The 15,296-nt window shown below is 38.6% G+C and overlaps 1 protein-coding gene across 4 annotated transcripts in view; it reads left to right on the top strand.

Annotated features, from left to right (window-relative positions):
- The window catches only part of LOC124277280 (CAP-Gly domain-containing linker protein 1-like), a 164,999-nt gene that overhangs the window by 138,582 nt on the left and 11,121 nt on the right, over positions 1-15,296 (top strand). For all 4 annotated transcript variants that reach the window (XM_046713041.1, XM_046712966.1, XM_046713186.1 and 1 more), the window contains 4 exons: positions 1,398-1,479; positions 2,540-2,761; positions 3,141-3,196; positions 4,000-4,105. In XM_046713041.1, the coding sequence (XP_046568997.1) occupies positions 1,398-1,479; positions 2,540-2,761; positions 3,141-3,196; positions 4,000-4,105 (466 nt within the window). The remainder of the gene's footprint in view (positions 1-1,397; positions 1,480-2,539; positions 2,762-3,140; positions 3,197-3,999; positions 4,106-15,296) is intronic.

Genomic DNA, 15,296 nt, shown 5'->3' with positions numbered 1-15,296 from the left:
GAAATAATGTAATGTTCGAGAAAATTGATCTGGTCATTGGAGATCATGCCACCTGTTCCATCTCAAATTGTTATTTGTGTGTTTGGGATCTGTGGAGGCGTTCATCCTGGTTTTAATGTGAAATCGGATACTTTATTGGAGAGGGGAGAAAGTACAAGTCAGCTGTTCTGGCAACCTTCTTTGAAATGAGTTTGACCTTGATGAATAATTTTGCAGCTCATGAAAAATACATAAATCAGGATACAAAACAAGTATGGCATCAGAAAGGATTTTTGTAAAGTTTTGTGATTTGGAGGCTGAACCTTCCAGTAATATATTAGCGATATTACCCATAACCCAATAAACAGAAAAGCCAAATGAAGGGAATAAAAATAATGTGCAGTTAATTCCAAATGTTTGTGAGTGAGTGAGTTTAGTTTTACACAATATTTTAGCAATATTCAAGCAATATCATGGCAGGGGACACCAGGAATGGGTTTCACAAGTGTAGGGAATTGAACCCAGGTTTTCAGCCTGTGATGAGCAAATGCTTTAACCACTAGGCTACCTGGATACCCCACCACCTCCCCAAATGTTTGTGAGTTTAATAAAGTTTCAAAACTGATTCTTTTATGAAAACATTGTCAATAAACAGCAATAGAAATATACCCCAAAGGTAGAGTCGATCATAGACTAACAACTAGTCTCTGAAATGAACGTATTTTACTGAAAAAAGTTCATAGTAAAAAATTTTTATAATATAATGAAATGGAGCCCTGAGACTTTCTTCATTTTCAGAGGAAATCTAGACTTGCCACATTTTCTAGACTTGCTTGGGCTTTCTTGGATATCTTTGCTTTAGGGTCTGTACGACAGACTAAGTCGATCACTAATTAATACTGTATACTTTGTCACTTAGATGTGACTTTGGCTGATTAGCGTGTCTTCATACATGGAGATTCCAGGAAAGAATAGGTCGTAAGAAGCGACTACAGACTCACGTGGTCAGACTCGCTGACTTAGTTCATGCATGTCATCATATCCCAGTTACATAGAGGGGCTGGTGGGGTAGCCTAATGGTTAAAGCGTTGGCTCGTCACGCTGCAGACCCGGGTTCGAATCCCCACATGGGTACAATGTGTGAAGCCCATATCTGGTGTCCCCCGCCGTGATGTTGCTGGAATATTGCTAAAAGCGGCGTAAAACCAAACTCAGTCAGTCAGTTACATAGATCGATGTTCATGATGTCTGTCATTGGATTGTCTTATCCAGACAATATTATTTACATGTCACTGTCGTAGTTGAAACATTGTGCAGCATTTAACAATGCAACAATGTGTGGGTGGTCATGCCACAAAGTTTTCGGATTAACATGCCATTTTACTGATTCTGTATCATATTGTGATGTTTATTTTCAGCTTGATGCCTTCTCATGTCCATTCCTGGCTGAGGAACTGGGGAAAGCCAAGGAGCAACTGAAAGAGGCAGAGGGACATATTGGTAAGGTCCAATTAGCTGCAGCAAAACCAACATTATCTTACCACTATGATGACAGACCTATATAGGTGGTACAAAAAAAAAAGATTTTAAAAAATGAAATGAACATACAGTTGATTAACAAATTTATTATGTTTTATTTGTGAAATTAAAAATCATCCAACACAAGCTCTATTCCTTTTGTGACAAATTCCAAAATGTTTCTTTTGTTATAGTCATGCTTAAGTTAAGATAATAATAATACTTTATTTATATAACACCTGACATCCAACTTAGTAAGCTGTTAAGTGGTTAAAAATGAAAAGCAGATTTTAGATGTTCTCTTAGTGCCTCCTCAGATCCAGGGGGTGGTGGGGTAGCCTAGTGATTAAAGAGTTCACTCAACATGCCGAAGACTGGGGTTCGATTCCCCACATGGGTACAATGTGTGAAGCCCATTTCTGGTGTCCCCCGCTGTGATATTGTTGGAATATTGCTAAAAGCGGCGTAAAACTAAACTCAATCAATCAATCCTCAGATCCAGGTCAGAATTGGTCCTTGGTACTATTTAGTTGCCCTAAATAGGGATTGGTTTGGTTCAGTCATGTGTCAGTGTAGCCTGACAGTGTTGGGTAATTCTCATGCTATCAACCAATGGTTTGCAAGGCACAGATTTTATTATTTACAGGCTGCTTTGAAATATCACATATGTTATATTTTGGGTTATACTTTCTCATAAAATGCAGATTCTAGTACTTTTGTTAGTCCCATCCGGGATTCGAACCCAAACTCTCAAAGTCTAGCACCTAATTGCCAGCACACAAAATGTCCAAAACATCAACCAAGGCATGAGTAAATGTTTTTTTAAGTTATAGGACATTGGTTATTGTTAACGTGGGGCGGTGGGGTAGCCTAGTGGTTAAGCGTTGGCTCGTCACGCCGAAGACCCGGGTTCGAATCCCCTCATGGGTACAATGTGTGAAGCCCAATTCTGGTGTCCCCTGCCGTGATGTTGCTGGAATATTGCTAAAAGCGGCGTAAAACCAAACTCAGTCAGTCAGTATTGTTAACATTTGTGTTGTAGCTGAGTTGGAAAACCACAAATCAAGGCTTGAAGAGGAGATCTCTGCTCTTACAACAAGCCAAGGTGAATCAACAGAGGAAGTAAATAGGCTGCAGCAGGAGATTACCTCGCTGAATGAAGCCCATGAAAAGGCCTTAGCTCAACTTAAAGAGGAGCATGAAACGACTATTAAGGACATGAAGGAGTCTACTCGGAAATCAGAGACAGAATACAGGGCAAAGGGTAAATACAATTCTGAAATAACATAAAATTTGAGTTGAAAAAACAACAGCCCCAAACACCTTTGAATAATGATTCTTGAAACAATAGAAATATTTGAATTTGACAGAATATCAAATCTTGATGTTCTTTTTAATGTAGATGGTTTCAACAGTAAGTAGTAATCCAGGAGTTACCTCCCCTTAAGTGTGTCATTTCCATTTACCTTTTGAATGTTGAGTTATAACTTGTCTTTTTTACTGAAACTAAACTCTGTGATTAATTTCATCCCCATTTATATAATTTTTAATAATATATCTGAGTATAAAATGATATAAAATATAATTAGTATTATATCTATTTTATTTGAATGAATTTGAAGTGTTTAATTTTCAATTTTCAGCCATGGACCACCATGAGCATGTTATCTCGTACATGAAGGACTGCCATGATAGAAACGTAAGTGACCAGCAGATAGTTCTAGAAGTAAGGACATGTGGGATATAGAACAATAGAAGAAGTTGTTATCCATAAAGTTTGTTCTATATTGTACTTCCCAACTTCTAAAATGCCACTCAAAGAAGACATGTGGGATGAAAACCAATAGCAAGATTCTGATGGACAATGAAAAACTTAGAAATAAGTTATTGAAATAAGTGATCGCATGCACATAGGTCTGTGAATCTGTGGGAGTTTTGTGTTAACTAAGAACCACTCCCCCAGGGGAATAGGTCAGAAACAGTCGCCAGCAAACCATTCTTGTCTATAGAGGCAGGTTGTGGGATTCAGCTGTTTGGTAATAGTCATCATATCCTGATGGGATGGAGCATTGTTCATTATATCATTGCAGGATTGTCTACTATATACTATTTACTACTACCCCTACCGCCATAATGGAATATTTGTAAGTGCGGCGTTAAGCAACAAACCAACGAACTACTGCTGCTGCTGTTGCTGTTGCTGCTGCTACTACTACTACTACTACTACTACTACTGGGGTAGCGTTGTGGTGAAAGCTTTCGCTTGTCAGGCCAAAGACCTGGGTATAATGTGTGTAGCTCATTTCTCATGTCCTCCGCTGTGATATTGCTGGAATATTGCTAAAAGCGGCATAAAACTAAACTAAACTCACTCATTCACTCATTCGCTCACTGCTACTGCTACTACTGATGTTCAAAGTGGGGTTGAGTGCGGCATAAACCTTAACTCGCTCGCTCACTCACTCAAAGTAGGGTTGTTTAAAGTTTACTTCTCTTGTTCAGGTGTCCGACATCAACCTTGACCACCAGCGAGCTATCGACTCCTTGAGGCTGTCTCACTTGGAGGACATCGAGAAACTGAGGACCAAGCATGACAACCAGATGGAAGGTAGGACACTGTCAAAATGTTGACTTCCTAAAATAGATTTTCAAAATGAAACTCACAGAACCATTGTATAGTACAAGTGAGAAAATGTTTTTACTCAAATTTCAAACTGAGTTTGACAATTTGAAACAGCTGAATTTTTAACTCAACTGCATTTTAAAATGGAAAGCCCAAACAACTTAAGTAATCTATCCACCAAACTCAAATTGTCTACTAAGTTTGAGTTCAAGGGTAAACTTTTACCCCCCGGAAGTTTCGCTTTCATGAAGCCATATTTACATTACCTAAGACATCAATACAGTTCTTTTGTTTGCTCCAGTTAATAGTGACATCGTTTGTTGGCCCATAAAATTGCTTTTGATTTGAGTCTGAACGTGTAAAACTGTTTTAAGGTTTGATTTTTTTTTGGGGTGAAAATTTACAGATATTTCAACCTCCCCAGTCTGTATTGTTTTAGTTGACATGAAACATTTTAGAATCTTCATTGTATCCCAAAATATTTTCAGACAATAAACAAAAGCAAGATTACTGATATGACAATGCAAAAAGAAAATAGAATTATAGAAATAAATAATCTGTGTAGACTTCAGTTTTACAAGAACAAATCTGCACTTGAATTAAATTCATCTGTGCAAAGTCATTTTGCATGGCATTTTCTTTATTTTCATTTTCAACCATTTTAAAAATATTCATGGGTTTTGGGGGTCAAATACAGGCGGATAAAAGTAAGAAATGTAACGAAAAGGATCATCAGAACAACGTAAATATTTCTTCCTCACAATGTATTCCACAAAATAACTATCATACAATCCTTTCGTGAGTTCCATACCTGGGCAGGGACGCTTTCCGCTCTCCACTCAATTTTTTAAGAATGCACGCACCATTCTCTACATTCACAAATTCCTTACTATGATTCACTGTCACAAGTTGTAAGCAGTCGTAGTAACCGACTACCTTATTCCGGAACATTCGACACGCGTCGTCCACAATTGACCAATCAGATAAAAGGCGTCATCGGATTTCCCCTTGATTACTAACGATTGCATTGATGTTTTGGAGCATTACTAAAATTGATGTTTTAAAACTATCGTCTTTCAGGCGATGTTTTAAATTAAACTTTGCCAGTGAACACGAAAATGACCTCTAATTTGGTCTAAAATGTCTCCTAATCCGGAGATCAGCCAGCTCTCGCGTGCTTCTATATATATATATGGCGCTGGCTGCGCCACATCTTACCGGCAACAAATGCGCCAGTGTTTCAAGCGCATAAGCCGAAGCTATAAAGAATACATTTCTACTTCGGGTCTGGGGACCCGTGAACTGCAGGTGTCCCGAAGTTCAATGTCAATTTCAGTTCATTCTGGCAAATGCATTTAGCCGTCGACCCTGTACATATACTCAACACATCATGCCTGGAAGACCTTTGAACTTGACCCCATCATGGAATGATTGGAGTGTTTGGTAAAAATCACTAACTCATGAAAGATTGACACAAATATCATACCAAATATATCATCGATTGAAATGCATGTAGATAGCCATTGTAACTTGAAAACAATGACAGTTTTCTGGTATGTTTTGTGAAAATGTTTTCCATGTGGAATAAGGGAGGTAACTCTTCATGCATTAAGAAGTTCATCATTGTTTGGTTAATGGAAGCTTACTGTGTAGAATTATTACTGAGTACATTTAGAAATTGTGAATTTGTTGATACATATCCCATGTTAACACTGGGCTAAGGAAATGTTTGGATAAAAAGCAATTATTTTAATTAAACCTCATGTTTCTCAGCTAAATATATAGATATTCAAAGAAAGTATTTTACATATGAGTTCAACACTAGCTCAAATTGATAATTATTTTTAGTACAGTACTAACTGGTTTCAGACAAGTGAGTGAGTTGGGTTTTATGCCGCTTTTAGCAATATTCAAGCAATGTCACGGCAGGGGACACCAGAAATGGGCTTCACACATTGTACCCAAGTGGGGAATCGAACCCAGGTCTTCGGCGGGATGAGCGAATGCTTTAACCACTAGGCTACCCCACCGCCCCCCCTGGCTTCAGACAAAAGAGTGGAAGTATGTTTGAGAACTTTTCTGGTGTCTTGGTTTGTGTAAATAACAGATCCACAGGTGTTTCGCCAGAGGTGGCAGACTGCACGAAGTGTTTTGGCAGCAAGATGTCTAGAATCACACTTGCTTGGTTTTTCTAGACGTATCCATGTTATGGATAGATGGCGTTACATAAGCAATATAAAAAACATGTCATGAATTAATATAAGGCTATATCAGCTGTAGATTCCATTTGCCTTATTGCTTTTGTTTTATTGTGATTTGATTTGGATAGTCCAATCAAATTTGAATATTTCGAGGTCAGGATAGAATCTTGATTTATTTATTTTGATTAATTTGTTTGGATTTGTTGTTTGGATTTGGATTTGTTGTTAAAATAACTGCTTTTCCCCATCAACAAATGCTGTTTGTAAGAAGGGAGTACCATGGATCAGGGGTCAGGGTGTATCATTGGTTGATTGTAAGTCATACATGATGACAGATGGGATACTGCTCGTAACACCTGTCACTGGTTTGTTTGGTTAAGACTCAATTTACAGGCTGTTATAATATAGCCAAGTGCTGTGTTTTAGTGCTAAGTGTTGTTGTTAAACAACAAGCACAAAGTTATTTCCTTCTCTTAGTGGTTTTCAGTTCACAGCATGCTTGTGGTAATGCTTGAATATTAAACAGCATCTGTTTCTTTGCATCATCTTTTACCTGTCAAGAATTTGATTTCTGCTACTCTGATTTATCCCTCTGTTAAGTGTATTGTGTAACTTTAGATAGAGAAATGACTCTTTTGTTTTATACTACTTTTTGTAATAACATATCTTCCCATCAGTTAGTATCCATGTAAGAAAATCAAACCAAGGACCAATCTCCATAAAGTGATCCTAACCCAAGGCCCTGTTCCACAAAGTGTTCTAACTCTAAACCACCCAAAACATTCCACAAAGTAATTTTAATGCAGGACCTTGTCAAAAGTCAGGTTAACCCCTTCCCCATTCCACAAAGGGATCTTTAAACCAGAACCCCATTCTACAAAGCAATCAAATGATTGTGCTCAGATCACTTTCTGGAACAGGAACCTGGCCACCCAGTTGCCCATTACATATCAAAATAGCTGTGAGAGACACTTGTCTGGCTTCTACATGACGTGTTAAAATGTGCTGTCACCCTCAACTGACTTCATACAAGCATGTCTATTATATCCCAGCACTCCTGTGGTCTACTGGCCAAACTGTTATCGACACTATAATTGCAGGACATCAACATCATGACACCAACCACTCGAAACCCTTTCTCCATTGGTTGAGTGGGGACTTTATATTTATGGTTGTAGGTAAGACTGTCACAACGTGTAAGTCAATATTGTCTTTTGTTGAAGTTTTATTGTACTGTCTTAGCATTTGTTTCATTGCCATACGGGGCAATGGGGTAGCCTTGTGGTTAAAGCGTTGCCTCGTCATGCTGAAGACCCGGGTTCGATTCCCCACATGGGCACAATGTTCAAATCACATGAGTTACTTCCCTTTGGCATGCCTGGAAACTATGATCATGTTTTGCAAATTGTTTAGTGTGAATGTCTGCACATATTCTTTAGAGATAGGATCTGATTTTGAAAAAGACTAGAAACAGCCCTGTGTGGGTATCATTTGGCCAATGGGAACAATGGTGATTAAAGCTTCACACCAGAGAAATGAGTTCAATTCCTCACATGGGTACAATGTGTGAAGTGCATTTTCCCTACTGCCCAGCCTTCAGCCCTTCCTGCAATGCTAAATCTCTAAATGAAGCAAGTCTAGATTTCCCCAGGTTGAATATCCTAACTCACTTGGGCCCCTTTTCAATTTTAATGGGTTTATGTGTTACTATCAAAATTATATATGTTCAGGGACTAAGCATTAGTCTATACAAACCCATGCTTGTTGACTGATGAGATCAAATAGTCAGATTCACTGACTTGGTTGACTTGACATCATCATATCCCAACTTCATAGGTTGATACTTATGATGCCAATCACTGGATGATCTGGTTCAGATTAGATTTACACTGTCATGTAGCTGGAATATTGTTGAGCAAGTGATTAAACAAACAGTGGCCGTTGTTTGATTGTGAACATCTTGTTTACTTGTCTGATAAACATTAAGGTAGTTGTATTACACAGCTTTATTGCACATCGCTGTTATTTATCACACTGGAATTTGCTCCGTTGGCAACTGATCAAAATCGATATGTCCGACCTGAGAAGTGCTCCCTCAAATTTTCTTTGCATGAATAAAATATACGCATGCTGACTTGGCATGTCTTATTCTGATTATCGTCGGCTAACCTGTGACAATATCAATATTTGATCATTTGGGGGATATTGTTGTTACTACAAGTTAAAATCACAAAGTATACATAACCCTCTTATAACACCCCATTCAGGTTTATATCACACAGTGCATCAGTGCCAGAGATCACCATGGTGGACAGATCTCATCCCGATCTTGCCCTTTGTTGTGGGAATAAATTATTCAATCACTTTAATTACAGCCAACTCAACAATGATTTAGTCCTCTATCCTAATCTCGTATGAAAAGAGTCACCAACGAAGCCTATTCTGTGTTGTATACTTATGTTCTCTATTTTTGACACGATCAAATTCTTTTAATACACGGTGAAGGAATGCAGGTGATTGTTCAGTCAATTCAAAGAAACAGGGTAGAGTAGATATAGACATGAATAGCGGGAGTGTATATAGACCCCTGTTTAGCCCAGGAGATATGGACCTATATTGACTGCAGTGGATATAGGCTCGTATCACTCAATAGTTCCACTGACAGGGGGTCAGCCAAGGTACTCTCAGGTGAAAGGAGATCTTCTGCAGACTGAGCTTTCCTTCACAGAGGAAACCATACGTATCTTCTGCCTTCCAATTGGAAAGATTGACGTCTGCTTGTTGCGTCTGCTTATATGACAGTGTGAAGAGCAGACTGTTTGGATTAACTACAGTTTGACATATGGAGGTTTGGATTTGACAACAAGATGGTGATTCTATTTTGATTAAGTGTTTATCCAGAGCTATTATTTGTATAATGAAGAGTTATGTAATTCAGTAGATGCGCAGAGGAATGGGTGTTTGTTTGCTGTGGCTTGGTCTGTGTACAGTGTTATATGGGAGCAGTGAAGAGATTCGGGACTGTTGTCGGCTGCCTCGCTGGACCAAGTAACATCTGGATTATCATATCGTTGTGAATCAGCTGAAGTTCAGGGTTCAGTTGCGTGTAATGTAGCCAACAGATTTTCCTTTATTTTAGTTATATTTTGAAAATTAATTTTGTTTTAATGAATTAACAGATTCTTCTATACCACTGATCATATTGTTAGTATGTAATTAGTGTTAATCCTTAAGTGTTTTTGCATAAAGAAAAATAAATTCTAACCAGTTTCTTAAATCCAGTTTCTTGAAAATATCAATTCAATTACATATGGTATTTCATGTTAAATGTGAACAGTATTCATTAATTTATTTTGATAATCACACAACTGTTAGATATCACATCAAGTCTCCATCAATACCAGATTCAAGAAAGTAACACCAGAGTTGATCTTTATCAGTTTAAAAGTCATATTGAGAAACTGAAGGCTCTGCTCATCTGACGAAGGAAGTCAACTAGTTCATGGTTATATCACTTGAATAACCCCTGTTGCTCTGGTGGTGTATCTCAGCTTGCTTGCGTCACATCTTGAAGAAGTTTTCCTTTAAAGCCTGTACACTTGATAGCCAGTAAAACAGCTGCAGTGAAGATTCTCCCCGAGTTGATAAAAACTCATTCTAGAAAGAGCAGATGACCAGATAGCTCTGAAAACAGACACTGATATCAAAGAAAAACAGGAGGATTGTTTGAACAGGAGGATTTACAAAGACGCATATTTCCAGGAAAATCTTCACCAAGTGTTCACAGTCTCTCTGAATGCCACATCTTGCATGTAGGTCATGGGGTCAGTGGAAGAAGATGCTTGAAAAAAGTAGTTCCAGATTGTCTTGAAAGTAGTGCTGTGACGTCTGCTTCTGTGATTTCTGGGATTCAAAACAGGAAGTGTGAGCGATTTCTGTGACACCTGCAAGAGGTGGAATGGCTGCAACCAATGGGAAGCCCTTCTTTCGTGATGTCATTCATGTCATGAAAGGTAGTTGAAAATTTGCCTATAATATTATTGTCACAAAATGGCATCTGAATTAGAAGTAGAAATAAGTTTGAAATTCAAGGAATATCACACCCCCTCTTATCTCTTCTCAGGCTGTGGGGTAGCCTAGTGGTTAAAGTGTTTGCTTGTTACGCCAAAGACCCAGGTTGATTCTCCACATGGGTACAATGTATGAAGCCCATTTCTGGTGTCCCCCTGCTGTGATATTGCTGGAATATTGCTTGAAGCAGCGTAAAACTCACTCACTTATGTCTTTTAATCATTTTTTACCCTTAACAATCCTGGTCCTTGTCATGTAATTATTAAACCATTGTAATTATAATAATGGTGATATTAAGAATAAGTCAGAGGTGAGGTGAAAGTGGGTTTTACGTCGTACTTGAGAATATTTCGTTCATATGACGACGTGCATGCGTGTGTAGTGTATGTGTATGTGCGGCTGCTTGTACTAGCCCAGACTTAAGCTGGTTTTATAGTGCTAGCCCACTGAGATACCATGCCGCAGTGAAGCATGAATACCCCACTCAGACACATTATACTGACTCTGAGCCGACCAGTCCTTGTTGTACCCATTAATGCCGAGCGCGCCAGGCAGGGACCAACAAGTACCATATTTTAACGTCTTTTGGTATGACGCGGTCGGGGATCGAACCCACAACCTTCCACTCTCCGGGCGAACGCTCTAACCACTACATCACGGAGGCAGTCAATATGTCAGAGACCATTATGGCAGACTAACAGACCACATATATAGATTAAATCATGTATAGGTTTCAAATGGTATTGCATCCTGTTTTGATGTGAAAGGGAAGAGAGGAATATTTTAGAAACTGAAACTGGCTACAGGTTTTATTTCAACACAAGTGTATGTCTGTAAAAGTTTCTTAGCATATATGGAATTCACCATAGAACTCATGAACTACGTCATATATCACATACCTGAATAATTTATACCTGTTCTGCAATCTAATCAGACAACAGTAAGTAATCACCTGTATCCATGGTAACTTTCAAAACAATAACAATGCAGTGTGAGTTGTAAGTTAATTAATTGTCAATTACCAAACCACTTCTTGTGACAGGTGAATTACAGACAAACAGTTTATGTAATGTCTCAAATATCCCTCAACATTGAAGCCATGTTGGTTTCTTTGAAATTTGAACCCAAGCCATGTCAGTGTGTGTTTGGTTACAATTATTTCCTGACATTGCTGGCGGCAAAACCTGATTGTCAGGCTTCAGTTAAACAAATATCAAATTCCCCGGTATATGGTGATTGTGTGGGCTGGATAGCACAAGTATCTAAGTTGTTTCAGATGTGTCTTTGCAGAGAGAACAAGAGACAGCATGTTTATAAAGTAGAACCTTCTCAATCTGAACATCCGCATTTATCCACACTTGTGTGTTAGGTTTGGGGCTTACAAAAAGAAGCATGTTAAAAGCAGGATAATAATTTGATAATCATTCAGTACTTCCAGGTTGACAAATAATTTTAGTTATGTTCCATCTGTTTATATTCCTAACAGTAATCCTCCAGAATAGAGTTTCTATTGTTTGGTTGTATAGGAATGTATATCCTTAGAGATATTTGATCCTGATGACATACCAGGGTTGTGCCTGACTAGACGGGCAATAAATTTTAATCAAGGACTTGATGACACTTTTGTGGCAGTATTTCATATGAGAAGGAGTGAACAAACATTATGTGGTGGCAGTCAAATGGACTTCAAGGGCTAGACTGACCTGAGAAGAAAACATCACAGCTTTGTTTTGTGTCTGGAAGTCATATTTCTTTAATTTAAGAAAAGGGCGGTAGGGTAGCCTAGTGGTTAAAGTGTTCGCTTGTCACACAGAAGACCAGGGTTCGATTCCCCACATAGGTACAATGTGTGAAGTCCATTTCTGGTGTCCCCAACCATGATACTGCTGGAATATTGCTAAAAGCAGCGTGAAGGCCATACTCACTCAGGTTTAGAAAAATACACCAACATTTCTTGTATATTTAACTACCTTCAATATTCTCAGAGATATTTATTGAAGCGACGAACTTCATATCCTCGCTGTCTTTCTTGACACTGCTGGAGCAATCAATGGAACTATTCGTATGTATAAAAACAAGCTGTAAACAATCCCATTGAATACAGAATTGGAAAATGCGGCTTCTCTCTTGGTTTTAACGCTCTTGGCTACCCTGTTCGTGTCGTGTTACGCACAATTATATCGTTCTGTTCTGTTGGCTATGGTTGCTTTGCTGTTGTGTATGAATAGAGGTTGATCACAGGTAAACAATATTCAGACTGAGTGATCACCTGCCAGTTGATTGTCTCCCGTGCAGAGCACAGGTATAAGGTGGTGAAACTCGTTTTAGTTTATTCATGGAGATTGAAACGAAGGTCCACTGGTTATGTAGAGATATGTGGGGTCCTAGTAGACTGAAATATGTACTGAAATTCATGTGTATATATATATATATATATATATTACTTTTGGTGTCTTGATCTTGGTGTTTGTAGCCATGAGAGTCAGTGGGAAGGCGAGGGTGTGTGTTAGGTGTTCATTTGTCACACCTTTGGCCTGTGTTCCATTCCCTGGAGGGGCAGTGGGGTATCCTAATGGTTAAAGCGTACGCTTATCACACTGAAGACCCGAGTTCGATTCGCCACATAGGTACAATGTGTGAAGCCCATTTCTGGTGTCCCCTGCCATGATATTACTGGAATATTGCCAACAGCGTCATAAAGCTAAACTCACTCACTCACATTCCCTGGAATGCAGAGCATGGGTATAAGGTGGTAAGACTTGTTTAAGTTTATTCATAGAGAATGAAAAGTAGGTCCACAGGTTATGTGGAGATATGTGCACATGGGATCCTAGTTAGCCTAGTGGCGTAGAATAACAAGATTCGCTGTTGTTTACTTGTTCTTATTTACACTGATTTTGATCCTTGCTTTGTCAAAGTGGTGAATATCCGCAACATTTGCATTTGGATAAGTTGACGCATGTAACTGAATGTTTTTAAACACTGCTAAACCAAACTCACTGTATGAGTGGGAACAGAGGTAGCATTGCAAATTGCTGTGGAAAATTGTATCCCAGAAGGCCAGGAAAGCATGATCAGGGATTCAAAATTCCAGATTTTGCTTGTATTCTGTTTGCAGTTTATCTGCATCATACCATGCTTGTGGGTTTTGCATAAGTTGTAACTCACAAAAACTGCATCCAGTCTGTCTTTCCTCTCTGCTTCAAGCTGCACCACATGTGATAAACTGAAATAATGTTCAGCCTGGCATTGAACCAACTTCACTCACTCACTCTTGCAAACAGCTGCATCCTTGCTGCATTTAACAGCTAGCATTAAACAATATCGTCAGTATATCTGTATTTTCAAGTTTTGAAATCCAGACCAGCAGTTTCACAATTTTCACTTCATAACAAATTCAGTAAAGACCAGGTAATTGGATAGAAGGATAGTAATGACAAAAATAGTGGAATTTGAAAGCCCTGTAATAAGTTCAGGCTATTAACAGCTTTGGTAGTTGCACCATGGACGCAGCAATCTTATCACACATGAACTTTCCAGCCGATTATCAAAGTAAGCGTTCCATCACCAGCTAGAGACCAATTAGCCGCCATGTTCCTGGTATCGCCCAGGTGGGGTGTTGTATAACAAGCAGATAGCTGACATTTGCTGCGTGTTTATATCCCTGTAAAGATAGACATCTGGGTTATAGGTAGGATATCATGGGAAATGTCAGGATGATGTAGAGGCTGAATATACACTGGTGCTGATTCAAGTGGAATAACCTTGAATAGTTGGATGGTCCCAAGTAGGATGATATATCCAAACATAGGCTGATATATTTGAACACAGGGGGATATGTTTCAACATAGGCTGATATATAATAAAACAGGGTGATATATCCCAACATAGGTGGATATATACAAGCACTGGTTGGTATATCCCAATGTAGGGAGATATATCCTAAAACAGGTTAATATATTCCCAAGTAGGGTGATATGTTTCAAAGTAGGGTGATATATCCAACACAGCTTGATAAATCTCCAGCACAGGGTGATACATCCAACCACATCTTTCTTTAGACCCGTGAAGATCTGTGTTAGAATTGATCTTCAGTAGCCCATGCTTGTCGTAAGAGGCGACTAATGGGATTGGGTGGTCAGGCTCAGTGACTTGGTTGACACATGTCATCGGTTCCCAATTGCGCAGATTGATGCTCATGCTGTTGATCACAGGATTGTCTGCTCCAGCCTTGATTATTTACAGACCGCCGCCATATGGCTTTAATATTGCTGAGTGCGGCTTAAAACTAAACTCACTCACTCACTCTTTCTGTACATCTGTCACAGAGCGATATGTCCAGTTATCTAGGGTATATGTATGTCATAGAGTATGATATGCAACATTACAAATGTAGTAGAAAGAGGTACCAAATTAAATATGTGTACATGTTATCAAACAAGTTTGCATTTTATGCAAAGAAATACTTAGATACATTATTACACATCTGTTAATAATCATTGATAGTATATCAAATATGGCAATAAGAACATTGAGGACATAATTGAGGACAAATATGAAAGAAGGATTTTGGCATTTGGCAAGACAGTCGGGAGTGCAGAGATTCCTAAAGTTCTTTGAGACACTTCAGCTGATACAAGTCATCTAGCTGTCAATACATATTCAGCCAAACATTGTTCTCATTCTTAATGTTTCTAAGTAAAAACTTGCTAGCTGCATATTCCTAATGGAGACATTATTTATTGGTAGGTGGAACCCCAGCTAAATCAAAATGTTTAAAGTATTTTCGAAGCTTCTAATTTGACACAACAGTGTTTAACTATATATCCATTGTTTGATATTTGCTGGGGGTGGTGGTGTAGACAAGTGGTTAAAGCAATTGCTTGTCATGCTGAAAACCTGAG

The sequence above is a fragment of the Haliotis rubra genome, unplaced genomic scaffold (genome assembly GCF_003918875.1).
Source record: "Haliotis rubra isolate DU_JTF1 unplaced genomic scaffold, ASM391887v1 Scf1, whole genome shotgun sequence".
In the NCBI taxonomy this organism is placed as follows: domain Eukaryota; kingdom Metazoa; phylum Mollusca; class Gastropoda; order Lepetellida; family Haliotidae; genus Haliotis; species Haliotis rubra.
Note: the sequence above shows the minus strand (reverse complement) of the source record. Positions and strands in the feature narration are given on the sequence as shown.